Below are 18,111 nucleotides of genomic sequence, written 5' to 3' on the forward strand. Positions count from 1 at the left end.
AGCTTCCATCCTAGACTTTCTTGCTGTCCATCTCCCTCCCCACATGCGCGCTTGCGCCAACATCTATTTTGTCCTTAAATTCTGTCATTTTTACCTGCCTAAATGCTCTCGGATATGCCTCCTACTCTCCTCAGACATTACAATAACTCATGCCTACGTGATTGAAATAAGCATCTTTGTTGTTCTCACTGAGAGAAATATTATTATGTTCCAACTCAGTCCTTTCATTTGTCAAATTGATTTTCTTAAATATACCCTTGAACATGTCACCACTTTATGCAATAAATTTTAATTGATCTCTATCACATTTAAGAAAAAATCCAAATTGTTATGTTTGATTTTTAAAGACCATCCTAACCTGGACACTTCCTACCTTCCTAGTCTTCTTACACTACATTCTAAATACTCTGTGATGAAGTGACACTGTGTTCTTTTATATTATTCATAGAAAACCCCCCACTAACATGAAGAATTTACATATTCTGTCACCCTTGTCTAGAACTTTCTCCCTTCTCATCTCTGTCTCCTAAATTTTCTGGATTTCTGGAAGTGTCGTCTAAATTCCAACTTTCTGCAAACAGCCTTTCTATATCTATATCCATAATACTAGTGCTTTTTCTCTGAGATTAGCCCCAATTTATTCTCTATATACCATTTTGTATATTTTTACTTTTTGCATATTTCCCCCATTAAAAAATGAACTTTTTGAGATGAAGGAAAGCTTTTCTTTTAGGGGATTGGCCTTTCTTTGCATCCCCAATGTTTAACAAATTGCCTGGCATATATATATATATATATATATATATATATATATATATATATATATATATATATATATATATATATATATATATATATATATGTATGTATATATATGTATGTATGTATATACACACACACACACACACATATATATGTATATATGTATATACATATACATATGCATATATACATACACGCACACACACACACACACACACAGAGAGAGAGAGAGAGAGAGAGAGAGAGAGAGAGAGAGAGAAAGAGAGAGAGCGCTTAGAGCTTAATCCATGCTAATTGACTGAGTGCATCCTGCACTCAACACTCACATATATTCAACTACTTGCTCTCAACTTTGACTTTCTTCTGCTTTATAAGCAGACTGGATCCCCTTCTGCTTTCTGTCTCCCCTTCTGCTTTCTGTGTCCCCTAATGCTGGGCTTTCAAAAGGTTTGTTTTCCCTCTCTTCTTTTAAATCCTCATTTCTTTACTGATGAGTCTTATAAATGCTTATCATTCTTATTCTGTCTCTTTTATGTCAGACTTAGACTTACAATGTCATATTTGGAATTTCCTTTTTGCTATTCTTTTGGTATCACATAGTACAAATGTCTAAAATAGAGTATATTATTCCATCTCAAAGACTTCCTTTCTTATTACTTTGTTTTGATCAATAAAATTGATTCATTTATGCTTGAAATCTCAGTGTTATTTGTTGATCTTTCTCTCACCCTTCCCACATGCAATCAATTACTAAGTGATGTATGTGCTATCTTTGAAATACTTGTGAATTCATTGCCTTTTATGGCTACTGACACCCTCAGAGAACAGGCACTATTTCAAATACATTTGGACTATTGTAATATCATCCTAGCAAGTGTCTGTTCTCTGAAATTTTCCCTTGCCTCATTCCTATAATCTGACATTCGTTGTCAAAAGGGTCCTTATTATAATCTAATGTTTTGCATCACCTTTTCCTTTAAGTGCTTCCATAATTCCTTATTATCTACTTAGCAAAGTTCATACTCTAAAATGTTCTAGAACTCATACAATCCAGTACTCTCTTTCCTTTCTAGACTTAGCTCACAGTTCTTCCTCTTACAATCTCTTATGAGGCCATAAATGAAGAGTGATTATTCAAGTATCAGTTTATTCCAGACTCCTTTCTAGTTCCATTTTCTATGGCAGAAGGTTGTGGACAAATGATAAGTAGAAGAAAGAATGGTTTTACCTAGATAAGAAAGAACTATGACTTGATTCCCTGTATCCACATCGCCTTAGACATCTTTGATAGAATGAATAAGGGACAGTCTAAACAATTCTAGAACCTATTCACTCATATAAAAATGGAGACAACGTCATTGATCCACATTAAATGAGGTTGATGTAAATGAGTCAACCAATATATTCTCTGAGAAATTAACAAGTACTTGTAGAATGTATAGATCTCATTTCTTTCCTGTCTTTTGTTAAGAACTCCCTGAATTCAGAAACTTACTGTTTACTATATAGCGTGGGGAAAACACCACAGTAGAATAATAGAGGAAAACAGTAGTCATGCCATATTGTGAGAAGAACATGGAACATGTTTCCCCTCTGATAGTCTAGGTATAACCACAGTATTCAAGTGGGAAATGCAATATTGTGGTTGTTGTTCTTCTTCTACATGTGATGCCTTCTTATTTTATACAAAGAATGAAGGACAAAAAGTGAAGCATATATTTAAAGTATTTTTTTCTCTATGTATACTAATAATTTTTAAGGAAAAATTTCTAATGAGAAAGACAAAAGAGTGGATCATTACTGTGTATTACTTCTCATTCCATCAGTGGTTTGTCTTCAGATGTGTATGTGTGTTTTTATGTGTAACATTGCTCATAGTAAAATTTGTAATTTGAACTTGTACCTCATCAGAGAAGCTAATTTAATCAGATTCACATTTTGATTGCCTGAATTGATATCTCGTAGGAAATGTAATGATGAGGAAGATGATGATGATGATGATGATGATGATGATGATGATGATGATGACCAGTCATAGTTAGATTACTGATAAGTGTCTGCATTAGGCTTTGAAGTCAGGTGTTTCTGATTCCACATGCAGTATTGCAAATCGAGCATCCACTAAGCATTTTTGTTGACTTTGATCATTCATTGGTAATTTGAAAATTAGGGCTTCCTAAGTTCTAATGACATTTTTACAATGTAGGAAATTTATTTTAAAAGGGTAAATTTAAATAACCCTGAGAACCAAAAAGGGACAGAAGAATCTATCTCTTGAATTTCTTTTGTTCAAACATATCAGAAGAAAGCAAAAAAGAGCACTTTGGAAAGTGCCATTTGTCTCCTAAGTCTGCTCCTTTCTCTCTGTTATTTTTTTATTTTTCCACCACTCTTTGACTTTTCATCCTGGAAGATACCTACTGCTTTATATAATCCCTTCCTCTTATTGGTCCATTCCTATTTCAACATCCTTTTAAAGAAAGTATGCAGGCTAGCCATTTTCACTCCATTACTCCTCAGTAGACTCTTCTTTTTCCCATTTGGGATTCTTTTCCTGCCATGGTCCTCTAGATAGACATAGTTCTCCATTACCCTCTCTCTTTCCAAATTGTTAGCACTCGTTTTTATATATTGGGTTTCATCATTAGAACATAAGTTACTTAGGGGCAAGGAATGACTTTCTCTTTACTTGCATTTGTATCCCAAGTGCTTTGCACTCTGCCTGACACAGAGTATGGGTTTCATACATACTTGTTGATTTGGCTGAAATACTTGACTATCAAAGAAAATCTATGATTACTTGACAGTTGGGACAGAGCCTGCCCATATGTCACAGACCATTTCTTTGCCATTCTTAGAAGAGGAACATGTTCTGGATTTGGAATAATGGGTAATTTAAGAGAAGAAAAAAAAGACAGATTATGCTTCCTGTTCCTCCTTCCCACAACATAGTATTTGGGAAGTAACTAAATTGTATAAAGCCTAGTGCCAAACACCAACAGTTTAACAAAGTTTTGATAAAGATATATCCCTGTTCACTTTGGACATGATGATTTTTTAAGAATGTTCATTAATGTACCTTTGGTGATGCAATATCCATTTCTTCACTAAGGGCATAAAGGGGGAAAACAATTAAATTAAATCTCATATTTTTATTTAAATATCAGTGATATTTGGTTAGACCACACTTTCTGCATGGCATTCTTCATCTCTGTATTTCTTAGTGTGTAGATGAGAGGATTCAGCATGGGTCCAATGACAGTGTAAAACATAGAAAACTCCTTATCATTTTTGCTGGCACTGGGAGGTCGAATATAGGTGGAAATGCAGGGCACAAAGAACAGAACAACAACCATGACATGAGACCCACAAGTGGAAAGGGCTTTGCGCCGACCTTCTGATGAGTGCTTTCTAAGATTGTATAGTATGACAACGTAAGATGCCACCAAGACAAGAAAAGTTGTTAACACAACCATGCCAGAGTTAGCTATGACTAAGATCTTAGCAATATGTGTGTCTGCACAGACAAGTTTTAGGAGGGGTTTGACATCACATATATAGTGATCTATTTGATTAGGGCCACAAAATGGCAACCTAGCTACCATGAGCATCTGGGCAATGGCATGCCAAAAGGCTACTCCCCAGGCCATCAGGATCATTGTGTTACATCTCTGTCTATTCACTATGATCATGTAGTGTAAGGGTTTACAAATGGCAACATAGGGATCAAAGGCCATGGACACCAAGATGAACATCTCCACAGTAGCCAGGAAATGAGCAGTAAAGAGCTGAGTCATACAGCTAATGAAGGATATGATTTTTTCTTTAGCAATTAAGTCCCTGATGAGCCTAGGGACTATGGTGGATGTATATGACAGATCCATTAAGGACAAATGACACAGGAAATAGTACATGGGTTGTTGGATCAGATGGCTACATGTAATGGTGATAAAAATGATGAAGTTCCCCAGGAAAATTGCAAAATAGCAGAACAAGAAGATTACAAAACACATCATTTTCAGGTCTTGATTCATGAACAGCCCCAAAAGAATGAATTCTGTTACATTGCTGTGATTTTCCATGTAATTCAAATACTTTTTAAATATCCAGGAGAATTCTAATTCCTCTGAAATCAAATATAACAAGATAAATTATTACCAACATCATGGTAGATGTAAAGCTTATACTCAGATTATTTAAATGTGCAGTCTAATATTAGAGTGGATCATTCAATACTTTTAAATTTGAGAAGATCAATTTTTTTCAGCTAGGTCCTAGAATTTCTTTGAAAATTAGGTACCTCAGCCATCTTCTTGTCCATTCTACTAACGTCACTTTATGTACGTAGTTTAAAAGAAAAGAAGACATCATGTATCTTTAAATGTTGTGACAATTTTTAAAAACTCTAAGATTTTTTTTAATATTTCTCCATTAGGATGGTAATTGAATCACAAAACTAATTAACTCTATAGACAATTATGACAAAGCTAATGTTAACACACTGATTTAGTGAAGAAAAATAAGGAAATAAATATTTATTCTAACTTCTTAAGTAGACATATGACAAAATATACTAATGTTTAGGAGAAAATTTAATATTAAGCTATTGAAAGTCAATATGATGAAAGATATCCTAAAATGAATTGAAAATGCCTTTTGAATATCAAATATAAGGGAAATATTTTTAAAGAATAAAGATAAATAATTTTCAGATTTCTCCTGAGCCTGCCTGCCTCCCACAATCAATTTGTAGTCCCTGATTCATTATAGGTACCTAAACCATTTAACATTTAACACAAGGAAGAAATGAGACAAAAAGTAAAACAAAGAACTGACCAATCAATGCAACTGTTATGTCAAGTTGAGCTCAGAAACTGAATGGCTTAATAATATATTGAAGGGAATTTTAAAAAGATCTGAGAAAGCAATGTGAAGGGTTTGTTTGGTTTTTTTCCAAAAAGCATACGCTTTCCACAGAGCACTGATATTTGTAAGCTCTGGGACAATTGAAGCTGAAGTATTGGTAAGGAAGCTTGATCGGACTGCATTTGTGGAGCAGAATGAAATAATGTGTTGTCACTTCCCTCTCCATTAGTCCATAGTTTCTCACTCTTTATCAATCTCTTTTCATATATACTGGATGTATCTGTGCTATTCTGATTATTCTTCAGGTAAGGGTCTCTTCTCCTTCTATTTCTTTCTGTTCACTTCTATTTATCTCCCTCCCTTCTATTCTTACTTTGGTTGTCCCTTAGGTAAATAATATATTGAGTCATACTTCATACACTACATACTTGCCAGGGTCTGCAGAATTTGACCTCTATTTTCATAATCTTTTATTATGCAATGTTAGTTAATAAAAGTTCAGATTACTTGCTCTTTTTTGTTTGGGGGGTGGGGAGAGATCTTCCAAGATATTTCTAACAAGCAATTTCACAGCCAAAATTTCGAGCCACAACACAGACATGAACATTTCAGTCCTGTTGGTGTGAGGACCTTGTTTCTATTTCTTGGATGTACAGTGCAGAACATAGAGACCTGGGACTGATTCTGATGGGAGAGTTTACTGTGACTACAAATATTTTTAGCCATAGAACTTGAGCTACTGAATCTACCTCACTGTTGTACTTGTTTCATATTATGTCCTAAAATGAGTTCAGCCAAAGCGCTCATGAGCTGGTGGTCAGTAAATGAACACTTGTAACTAATAAACGGGAAGTGGATGAAGGAATCTAGGTCGGGAAGACCTTAGAAAAAATCTTGTACCACTTCCCTCACTTTACAGATGACAAAGTTGAATCTCAAAATGGTGATATATTATCTAAGTTCTCCCAATTATAACTTAGAAAAGCAGAGATTTAATCTAGTTCCTGTAAGTGCAAACCTACCATGTTTACTATTTTGTGTTAAGAGACAGGCAGAGATAGTCAGAGAAAGAGAAATAGAGAAAAAAGGAGAGACAGGGACAGAGAAAAAGAGATGAGATAGAGATACAGACAAGGAAGAGGAATGACAGAATAATGAAGACTGGGAGAACTAAAGAGAGAGACAGACAGCAGAGAGTAATAGAGAATGAGAGAGAGAAAGAGAGAGAGAGAGAGAGAGAGAGAGAGAGAGAGAGAGAGAGAGAGAGAGAGCATAGACACAGTGAGAGAGATAAAGAGAAAACTGAGAAATCAAACACACATATACATCTATGCATTCGAGATCTCCTCAAAGAACCTTACAACTCTGACATTCAGTGAATTGTAAAACTTTTTTTTCTTTTCTGGGTAGAGGACAGTGGGTAAGGGATATCAATAAATAGTGTATTTTCTCACACAAGAAGGAAGAAAATGAGGGCCTAACAGCTTCTCAAGAAAAGTAGCAAAGAAGTTGAGCAAAGACCACTTGGCAAACACAATTTAATTAAATTTAATTGAAAATAATTCTTCTGCATTTTTGAGAGACATTGATACTTCCTGATGTAATTTATATCTATTTGTATACCCACCCAACTTAGTGAATGAACATATGCTTTGGGGGCTAGAAGAAAACTTATCACTCACTGATACCCTTCAGAGTCTGACTAACCTTTTCAGGCATAAGATTTTAACAGAAAGAGGAAGAAAAGAATAGTTCCTTAAAGTGAAAATTATTTATTATTATAATGCTGATTTATTTCAATAATATGTGATATAGTTACCTTGTGTGTTTATTGTTTGTGTTTTGTTGTTGCTTTGTTTTTCAGATTTTGTATAGAGAATTTTCACAAATAAAAGTACTTTTGCTAAGGCAGATTGGTCACTGTTCTGAAATTTATCATCTTAAAGTTGCCTAAGGCACATACAACTTATATGATTTAACTAAGGTTACCTAGACAATATCTTTCTAGGGTCATACTTAAATTTGTTTTTCATGAATCTTCAGGGACGGAACTACCTTCTGATACCTTCCATATCACAATACTCTCACATGAAAGTCCTGCTTGAAGGCAGAGCAATATGGTGAAGGTGAATATAACAAAGCATTTATAAAGTTTAGATAAAACTATCTACTTCCACTCTTAAATCTTAAATGATTCTGTACCCAAAGTTTTGATTGAGCCAAGGTTGGCAATTGATCTTGTTCACATCCCAGCTAAAATCCCATCATCTGTTACGAAGCCTTTCCAAATCCCTGACTGATTTAAGGTTCCACAAGTGTGTAGGTCATATCGTCAAGTCTCCACAAAAGTTTTAATTATTTTCTTTGCCTGATTCCATAGTGCACCCAAACTACATTTGTATTGAAAGAAATCTCAATAAAGATATACAAAAAACTCCCCTTCAAAATATATTCTGAGGTAAGCAAATTCGTATATAGTGTAGCAACCAATATAGGACTGAAAGCAGTGGAAAATATATGTATATAGGTAGGAACTTACATTACTCCAGATACCAAGGCTCATTCATTCAGAATGTCTTCTCTTAAAACAAAAATAGAAGAGCATTGTGACATGAAGCCTACACTGCTTCCTTACTCATACTTCGTAACAGTTACCTATTTAGATGGTATCTCAAAAAAGGAGGTGTATGATACATATGTACTTCATTTAATGGTTTTTAAGTCACCTGGAAGAGGAAAAGATCTTCAGGGAAGTGTAAATTCATTGAAATGTGTCAAGGGGATTTTGTGGTCAAGAAATACTTCTTTTTCTTTGAGAGAGGAGTCCAAAGAAGCACAAAGAAGTGCTCCCACCTCTGGATACCACATCAAAACTTGCAATGAAAGAAGCTTCTAGGGATTTTTATCTAGCATGCTCTCATTTTAAAGGTATGTTTGGGGTCAGGGGATAGGCTCCCAGAGGCATTTCAAAGCAGTCTACCAAAATGTAGACTTATGGTACAATGACAGACTTTGATGCAACGGGATATCATATTTTTCTCTTTTCCTTTCTGGCTCCTGTCAGGCATAATTACCAGATATCAGGCAATTTTGCTATCCAGTCCCAATCCCCTCCAATCTATGCATTCCTAAGTCAAACGCCTACTTACAATTTTAGAACATACCTGAGAGTTTCACATCACCACAGGAGTCTATTTGTTAGACGGTACAGATCAAGAGAGAAAACATAGAAGACTCTCCTCCTTTATCATTTCTGTGTCAATCAAACCAATACCAATGGAGGCATGCTCACATTAAAAAAAATCATTTGTTGCTTAATCCACCGGCATCTGGTTTTATTCCCATTAGTTTCCATATACCTCTTTTGAAAATTGTCTAAAGTGCATGTGTCACCAAATCCTTCCTTTTAGTCCTGCAATTCTATAGCATTTGATGATTGCTTCCCCTCCTGGCAGGAATGAATGTCTCTCTTGACTAAGGGAGGTGGGAAGAAGAGGCTAGAAATATCTATTCCATGTCTCTTTGAACCATACAATGATATCCCCATGTAATATGTGGGAGTGGGGCCCAGCCCTCAGAATGCATAGGATCTTGTACATTGCATTTCTATTTACTTTGTTAAATATTTCCAAATTATGTTTTGATATGGTTCAACTATATTTGAATATTGGGCTACATTGACGGAGATGAAATTCAATAAGGGTAAATGCAAATTCTAGCACGTAGGTAGAAAATATCAATTTTATAAATATAAAATTTTAAAAAAATGTGTGCTTAGACCAGAGTTGTTTTAATAAAATACATTTGGGACTTTACTGTCCCACAAGTTTAAAATGGAACATTTTGATGCTTCATTCATAAAGCTAGGGCCAATTTAGACTGCATCAATAGAGGTAGAACTACAAGAAACAGGAAGATATTTATCATGGTGTACTCTGACTTTGTCAGGACTCATCTGCAGTGTGCAAGTCTTAGTTCCAAGGATATTGATGAGCTGAAGAATGACGAGAGTGGGGCAACAAGTATGGTTAAAAGTTCTTATTCCTATTCTAAGTCACATGAGAACCACATAAAGCAACAGTACATAAAGACGAAAGAAAGAAAAGACTCATGAAGAAGTTATATGGAAGATATAACAGAAGAAGTTGTATGGAAGATATATATTGCTGTTGAGTGCAAGAGTACAAAACCAAGAACAACAGGTAAAAGATCTAAAGAAGCAAGTGATAACTTGCAGAGTGAGGTGGAAAAGAGAAACACTAAAAATTAGAGTAATCTCAAAATGTGTGTGTGGGGGGGCGGTGCATGCAGGTGTGGGGAAGAGGGAGAGAGAGGAGTCCTTCAAGGTCTACAACATTTTCCAGGACAGTCTAGATGACAATTTCTCACCTATTATGCCTATCAATTATATAACACTGTAATATTTATATAGTATTTAAAATATTATCTTATTTTATCCTCATACAAAACAACCTGAGAGATAGGTACTCTTCTAGATGAGTAAATTGGAACTGATGGACTGACTTGCCTAGTATCCCATAGCTAGTAAATGTCTAAGACCATATTTAATCTCAAAAATGTTATATATGTTAAACTCAACTATGTCTTCCTTCCCTATATTTTTTAAAATATATCAAGGGCTGTTGAAGTCTCTCCCAACTGTCAAATTCAATGGATTTTGTTAAAGTGAGTTCCAGTAATGCTGGAGGTATGAGTTGCCTTTTCATGAGTGTGCTACTTAAGCAGTGTATTCTAAATATATAACTACTCTTGCCAATGGGGGGAAAATGTTTCTTTCATACCAGCAAATAACTTTGCTTTTAGCAAGTCATATTGAATGCGAATGCAACACTGAGTGCTTATAAGTTATCATTAAGTAGTTTTGACTCAGAACACCTTGATCACAAGGTCTTCTTTCATTGGGAGACTTAATTCTTAAGTGAAAGTGAGAAGAGGGACGCTATTAAAGAATTCCTACATCATTCCTCTTCTCAAAACCTTCCTGTTGCTCCAGATTCCTTAGAGAGAAAGCGCAAGTAATTTTTCACTTAAGGCTTCTCACAACCTTTCACCACTCTTAGCTTTCCAACTTTTAGTGAAAAGATTTTCTGCCACATAGTTTGTATTCGAGACACAGTGGGGAGCTAACATAGCCACCATTTCTTTCTTATATTCCGTCATTCATTGACATCATTCTCAACTCTCAAAAAGCCCTCAGTAATTATTTCCACATAGGCAAAATATCCTTCTACTTCAAATAACTCTCTTCTCCTTCAAGGTATCCTTCATTTTCATATGTGAAATTATCTCAATTTCTCTAGTTTTATCAAAGCATGTTATATCTCCATTTTGTTTGATTGTCACATTCTACAAAGTAGTTATTTTTAGGTTAATGACACAGTTCTCAGCCTTAGTCATCAGACTCCTTTCAATGATAACATATATATATATATATATATATATATATATATATATAACATATATATATATATATATATATATATATATATATATACACATACATATGTGTGTGTGTGTATCCTAAATGTAGGTGAGGTTGATCAATATTTAGTTTTAGAAATTTAGATTAATAACTTTCATAATATTTATTAGTTTATTTGAAATAATAATAAACCTGCTATGCTAACATATTTCATGGATAATCTGTATTTTTCAAAATAAAAACAAAGAGGAGAATGACAAAGAATAGAAATTCACCAACCCTTGGAAAAGTTCACCCCGTTTTGGAGTTATTCTTATTCTCCACACAAAACCCAAATTTGCCTCCCTATGACATATACTCAGTGTTCCTGATTCTGCCTTCCGAGATTAAAAAAAAAAGTTTAACTACTCTGTGCATAGTATTAGTTTCAATATATAAATTTGTCATATTGGCTCCATTCAGCTGAAAGCTCAACAAGAGCAATCTTAAGTCCATTTATATGTCTCTCACTGAACATTCACTCTTTATATGTATATAGTAGATTTTAAATAAATGACATTTTCAAAATTGTATGTTGCTTGATTACCCATAATATTATGAAAATAACACTGTGCATTTCAAAATGATCTTATCTTGTAACGTATGTATAAATAGACACATATGTGTATACGTATGTGTACATCCATGTATATATATGTACACATACATGCACAAATATATATACATATATATATATAAATTCAGAATATTGAAAAGGGGAAATATAAGATGACCTTTAAAATGAATCAATTGATTAATTGAAAAAAGAACTAAACTCTTATAATGCACCAAGCATCATGCTAAAGGTTGGTAATACAAATAAGATAATGTCTCTGCCTTCAGAGAGCACACATTCTCAAAGGAGCTAAGAACACATGTTTTAAAAGGTGGTATTTAAGGAGGCCTATTTTGATTTGGAAAAGTTACAGCACTTGTGAGTGCTGTGATAGGAGTGTACGTTGACAGCAAGGTCATTTAGTTTATTTCAGAGGCTTTAAAGCTTGAACCATTCTTATATTTTACAGATAAATACATTAAGATCTAGAAAGATTAACTGATTTGCCAGAAGTTGTTCAGGTGTGAAATATAGAACAATTTGCAACTCTCTTCCCAGCTGTAGCACTTCTTAAACAACACTCTTCTGCTCCCTAGATGAATTTGTATTAATTGATTTAGAATGTGAATACACTGAGAGTAAAGCTGATCTTGTTTTCTTGTATTTGTACCCCAACATTTCATACAGCATTTAGTGTGTATAAAGTACTTAATAGATTTTAACTCCTCTCTCTCTCTCTCTCTCTCTCTCTCTCTCTCTCTCTCTCTCTGTCTGTCTGTCTCTCTCTTCCTCTCTCTTTGCCTTCTCTCTTCTCTGGCTCCTTGTCTCTCTCTTAATTCACCAAATACAGCACACTTTCCGTCACACCACCCATTTTCTCTTAACGTACAAACAGGCAATAAGCAAGGGTTTCTTTTTAATTGTTAAAATTTATTTATTTGTTTTCAGTTCTATACAATCACTTCCTTAAATATTAGATTTTCTTCTTGCAACTCCCTTAACTTCTGCTCTGTGAATTTGGATGCTACACCACTTGGAGCATATATGTTTAGTAATGATATTGTTTCATTGTCTATAGTGCCTTTTAGTATAATAGTTTCCTTCCTTATCTCTTTTGATTAGATCTATTTCTGTTTTTGCTTTACCTAAGATTAGGATTGCTACCCCTGCTTTTCTTTAGATCAGCTGATTCATAATATATTCTGCTCCAACCTCTTACGTTCTCCTGTGTGTATCCTCATGCTTCAGATGTGCTTCTTGTAAACAACTAATTGTGGGATTAAGGTGATTAATCCATTCTGCTATTTGGCCTCCGTTTTAAGGGAGAGCTCATCCCATTCACATTCACTATTATGATTACTATCTGTGTCTTTCCCTCCATTCTGTTTCCTTCATTTATGCTTTTAGTTCTCCCTTACCCTCTCCAGTGAAGTTTCAGTTTTTGATCACCACCTCCGTCAGTCTTCCCTCCCTTCTATCAGCCCCCCTCCCTTTATTTCCCCTTTTCCCTTACAACTTCTTCTCTCCCTTTTAGCCTCCCTTCCCTTTCCTTTCCTCTTTCCCCTCCTACTGCTTATTGCCATAGTGAGATTTCTATACTTCACAGATTTTGTTCTCCCTCCTTGAACGAAATCTGATGAGAGTAAATCTCAAATAGTGCTAATATCTCTTTCTTCCTTCCCTCTACCATAATACGTTTTTGTGCCTTTTTTCTGTGATTTAATTTACCTTTTTATGGCTCCTCCCTTCGCAGCTTTAAATCGCGTTATTTATCATCACATTATTTAACTTACACCCACTCTCTCTATCCATGTTTTTCCCTTCTAAATATCAGAATAAATATTCAATTTTTAAGACTAACAAGTATCATCTTCCCTTATAGGAATTTAAACAGTTTTCCTATATTGAAAAAGAAGTGTCATTTTCCCAGGATACCTTTTTATGCCTCTCTTGAGACTTGTATTTGAAAATAAATTTACTATTGAGCTCTGGACTTTTCATCGGGAAGTTCTGGAAATTCCCTAATTCACTGAATGTCCATCTCCTTGGCTAAAGTGTTATGCTCAGTTTTCCTGTGTGCTTGATCCTTGGTTATAGGCCAAGTTCGTTTGCCTTACAAAATATAATAATTAAGTCCTTCTGATCTTTTGAAGTAGAAACTGGAAGGTCCTGTGTGATCCTGACTTTAGTTCCTTGATATTTTAATTGTTGAATTCTGGATGCTAGCAGTATTTTCTCCTTTACTTCATAGTTTCAGTATTTGGCAATAATATTCCTTGGTATATTCCGTTTGGGATTTCTTTCAGGACCTGACCAGTGGATTATTTGGATGACTACTTTGCCCGCTGGATCTAGGACCTCTGAGCAGTTTTCCTGGATGATCTCTTGGAAGATATTATCCAAGCTATGACTTTCCAGGAGACCAATAATTCTTGGGTGTTCTCTCTTGCATTTATTATCCATGTCAGTTCTTTTTCCAATAAGATATTTTGCATTTTCTTCCATTTTTTCATTCTTTAGATTCTGTTTGACTAATTCTTGATGTCTCAAAGAGTCATTAACTTCTACTTGCCCAATTCTAATTTTTCATAGATTCTTTACTTCAGTTAACTTTTGAGTCTCCTTTTCCATTTGTCCAATTATTCCAGTTAAGTTCTGTATCTCTTCCTCCCTTTGTCCAATTTCCTTTTTAAATTCTTCTGTGAGGAGGGTGGAGCTAAGATGGTGGAGAGAGAGCAACTACTCATCTAAGATCCTAGACAAACTCCTTCAGATACCTCTAAAAAAAGAATGTGACCACATTTTAAAGGCACAGAATCCAATAGGAGACAGACTGTAGCAGTTTCACAGTCCAGGACAGACTGGAAAGTTGACGGGAAGAATATATTCCACTAGGGTGGGAGAGCATACAGTTCACAGAATAACGTCCCTGGCACTGCACAGCTGAGCAGGAAAACCCGGGGGTGGTCTGAGAAAGTGGCAACATGGTGCGATAGCAACTCAGGGTGAAGGTCAAGTGGAGTTGAGCAAGTAAGAACCAAGGAAGGAAGCCCACGTATCTGCAGCAGCTTCACGGAGAATTTCAATCCGAAGATTAAATGGCTGTAAGTCACCTACTTGAACTTCTGGGAGCCAAATTGGCGGAGTGATATGTAAATGCTCTCTCTCTCTCCCCTTGTTGACCTTGAAAGAACCATAAAATATTTCCCCAGAAAAACCTGGGATCAGTGGGATAGGAAAAGGGGACAAACAGTCCCATAGCACGTGAGGCTAGGAAAATAGCAAAGAAATATTCCCTTTACTGTGGCTGAGGAACGGAGCTGTCTCAGACAGCTTCCAGGGGTGTGGAGCTTCGCACTTGGACTCAGGTGTGCCTAAACACTCAAAGGGAAAGTGAAGACAGCCGGGATTACCAATCACTGAGCTTGCCTCTGCTCTAGCTCAGCTGAGCAGATGTCCCTTGAACAGACCACCCCTCCCCCATACTTGACAAGCTAGCTCCAGAGCTAATCCCAGGAAACACAAACAGATTTCCACTGCTTTTGCTTTCTGACACCAGTCAGTTCAGCAGGAAGTTCTTTAGAGCATAGATGATAGAACCAGAGGCCACAACACACAAAGCTTCACCATCATCAGCAAGAAGCAGAGGGGGAAGGAAAAGACCATAGAATCTTTCTATGGGGCAAGGACCAAAACAAGAATACCAAAGAGGTCAGTATTGAGACTGTACTCCCATCTGAAACTTCACATGGGACTATGAACTGCTCGCATACACAAAGAGCATTCCTGCAACAGTTGAAGAAGGAAATAGAGGAGCAAATGGCCAATGGTTTTAAAAGTATGAAAAAGAATTCACAGAAGAGAACAGCTCTTCAAAAAGGAAAATTGGGCAAATGGAAAATGAAGCACAACACTTAACTGGGAAAACTGGAAAAATGGAAAAGGAAGCACAAAACCTAACTGGGAAAATTGGACAAATGGAAGAGGAAGTACAAGAACTAACTGGAGAAAATAATTCCTTAAAAGGAATAATTGCACAGATGGAAAAGGAGATGTAGAAGTTAACTGAAGAAAAGAATTTGATGAAAATTAGAATTGGGCAAGTAGACACTAATGAGTCTATGAGACATCAAGAATCAGTCAAACAAAATTTAAAGAATGAAAAGATAGAAGAAAATGTGAAATATCTAATTGGAAAAACAGCTGATCTGAAAAATAGATCCAGGAGAGAAAATTTAAGAATCATTGACCTACCAGAAATCCATGATGAAAAAAAGAGTCTAGACAATATCTTCCAGGAAACAATCCAGGAAAACTGCCCAGAAGTACTAGATCCAGAGGGCAAAATAGTCATCGAAAGAATCCACCATTCACCTCCTGAAAGGTATTCCGAACTAAAGACATCAAGAAATATTGTTGCCAAATTCCAGAACTACGAAGTAAAGGAGAAAATACTACACACAACCAGAAAAAAAAACATTGAAATATCGAGCAGCTACAGTCAGGATCACATAGTACCTTACAGCTTCTACATTAAGAGATTGGAGAAATTGGAATATGATATTTTGCAAGGCAAAGGAGTTGAGACTACAACCAAAGATCAATTACCCAGCAAAGTTGAGCATAACATTTTAGGCAAAGAGACTGACATTCAATGAAATAAGTAATTAACAAACCTTCCTGATAAAAAGGCTGGAAATCAACAGAAAATTCAATCTTCAAATGCAGGTCTTGAAAGAAGCATAAAGAAGTAAACAAGAAAAAAAAAACTTGTTACTCAATTTGGGCAAACTGTTTACTTCCCTATAAGGTAATATGATACTCATTTCTCTAGAGAATTGTATATCTAACATGAAATATAAAAGAAATATTCAGAGATAGATGAAAATGGTATAACGTAAATTATGTGATAATAAAAATGTCATTTAAGCATGAGAAGGGAGTGTAACAGGAGATGTGAAAAGGAGGAAGCAGAAAATGGTAAATTACATCACAGGAAGAACTACAAAATTATATCATAGTAGAGGGAAAGAGGGGAGGGAGACAAGCATTATTTGAGAGGCACTATCATCTGATATTAATCAAGGAGGAAACAGCAAGCTTTTTTAGGTATATAAATCTCACTAGCTGTATAGGCAGGAGAAGAGGAAGCGGGAAAGAAAGGGGAGGGGAGGGTAAAAGCGAGGGAAGAGGTAGTAAGGATAAAGGGAAGGAAAAGAGAGAAGGTCTGATAAAAGGAAGGGAAGACTGTGGGAGGTGATGTAAAAAATTACAACTCTACTGTAGAGGGGAAGGGAGAAGGGATATCTAAAAGGACAAACTGTGGGAAAGAGGATGAAGAGAAAGACACAGATCATAATCATAACTGTGAATGTGAATGGGATGAAATCTCCCATAAACAGAGACCGACAGCAGAATGGATTAAAAGTCAGAATCCAACAATATGCTGTTTACAAGAAACACATTTGAAACGGAGGGATACACAGGATAACGGTAAAAGGTCGGAGGAGAATATATTGTGCTTCAGCTGATGTAAGAAAAGCAGGGATAGCAATCCTAATCTCACACACAAAAAAAGCAGAAATAGATCTAATCAAAAGAGATAAGGAAATTATATCCTGCTAAAAGGCACCATAGAAAATGAAGCAATATCATTACTAAACATATATGCTCCAAGTGGTATAGCATCCAGATCTTTAGAGGAGAAGTTAAGGGAGTTACAGGAAGAAATAGACCGTGAAATTATACTAGTAGTACTCTCTGAACTTGATAAATAAGACCTTAAAATAAAGAAGTAACAAATTAAGAAGGTGAATAAAACTCTGGATAAGGAAGATATGATAGATCGCTGGAGAATATTGAATAGGAATAGAAAGGAATACACCTTTTTCTCAGTGGTTCATGGTATACATACAAAAATTGACCATTGTCTAGGGCATAAAAACCTCACAGTCCAGTGCAGAAAGGCAGAAATAGTCAATCCATCCCTCTCAGATCCTAATGTAATAAAAATCATATGTAATTAATGACCATGGAAAAATAGACCAAAAATTAAGTGGAAACTAAATAATCTAACCCTAAAGAAATGGGTTAAACAACAAATCATAGAAACAATCAACATCTTCATTCAGGGAATTACAATAATGAGACAACCTATCAAATCTTATGGGATACTGCAAAAGCAATTCTTAGGGGAAGGTTTATATCTTTGAATACCCACATGAATAAAATAAAGAAAGAGGAGATCAACAAATCTGGAATGCAGCTGAAAAAGCTCGAAAAGGAACACGTTGAAAACCCCCAAGCAAATACCAAATGAGAAATACTCAAAACCAAAGGAGAGATTAATAAAATTGAAATTTAGAAAGTCATTGAACTAATAAAAAAAGGTAAGAGTTGGTTTTAAGAAAAAAAATAAATTTTATAAACTTTTTGTCAATTCGTT

At 35.4% G+C, this 18,111-nt stretch overlaps 1 protein-coding gene across 1 annotated transcript; it reads right to left on the reverse strand.

The window, feature by feature from the left end:
- Nucleotides 1-3,914: 3,914 nt before the first annotated feature.
- LOC140516634 (olfactory receptor 4P4-like) lies at nt 3,915-4,844 on the reverse strand. Its single transcript, XM_072627636.1, has one exon. It carries the CDS (start codon nt 4,842-4,844, stop codon nt 3,915-3,917), a length of 930 nt encoding a protein of 309 aa, XP_072483737.1.
- Between the last annotated feature and the right edge of the window lie 13,267 nt (nt 4,845-18,111).

The sequence above is a fragment of the Notamacropus eugenii genome, chromosome Y, assembly GCF_028372415.1.
Source record: "Notamacropus eugenii isolate mMacEug1 chromosome Y, mMacEug1.pri_v2, whole genome shotgun sequence".
Taxonomy (NCBI): Eukaryota; Metazoa; Chordata; class Mammalia; order Diprotodontia; family Macropodidae; genus Notamacropus; species Notamacropus eugenii.

Coding starts and splice junctions, on each gene's coding strand:
- LOC140516634 (XM_072627636.1), bottom strand. CDS start 4,844: ATGGAAAATCACAGCAATGTAACAGAATTCATTCTTTTGGGGCTGTTC.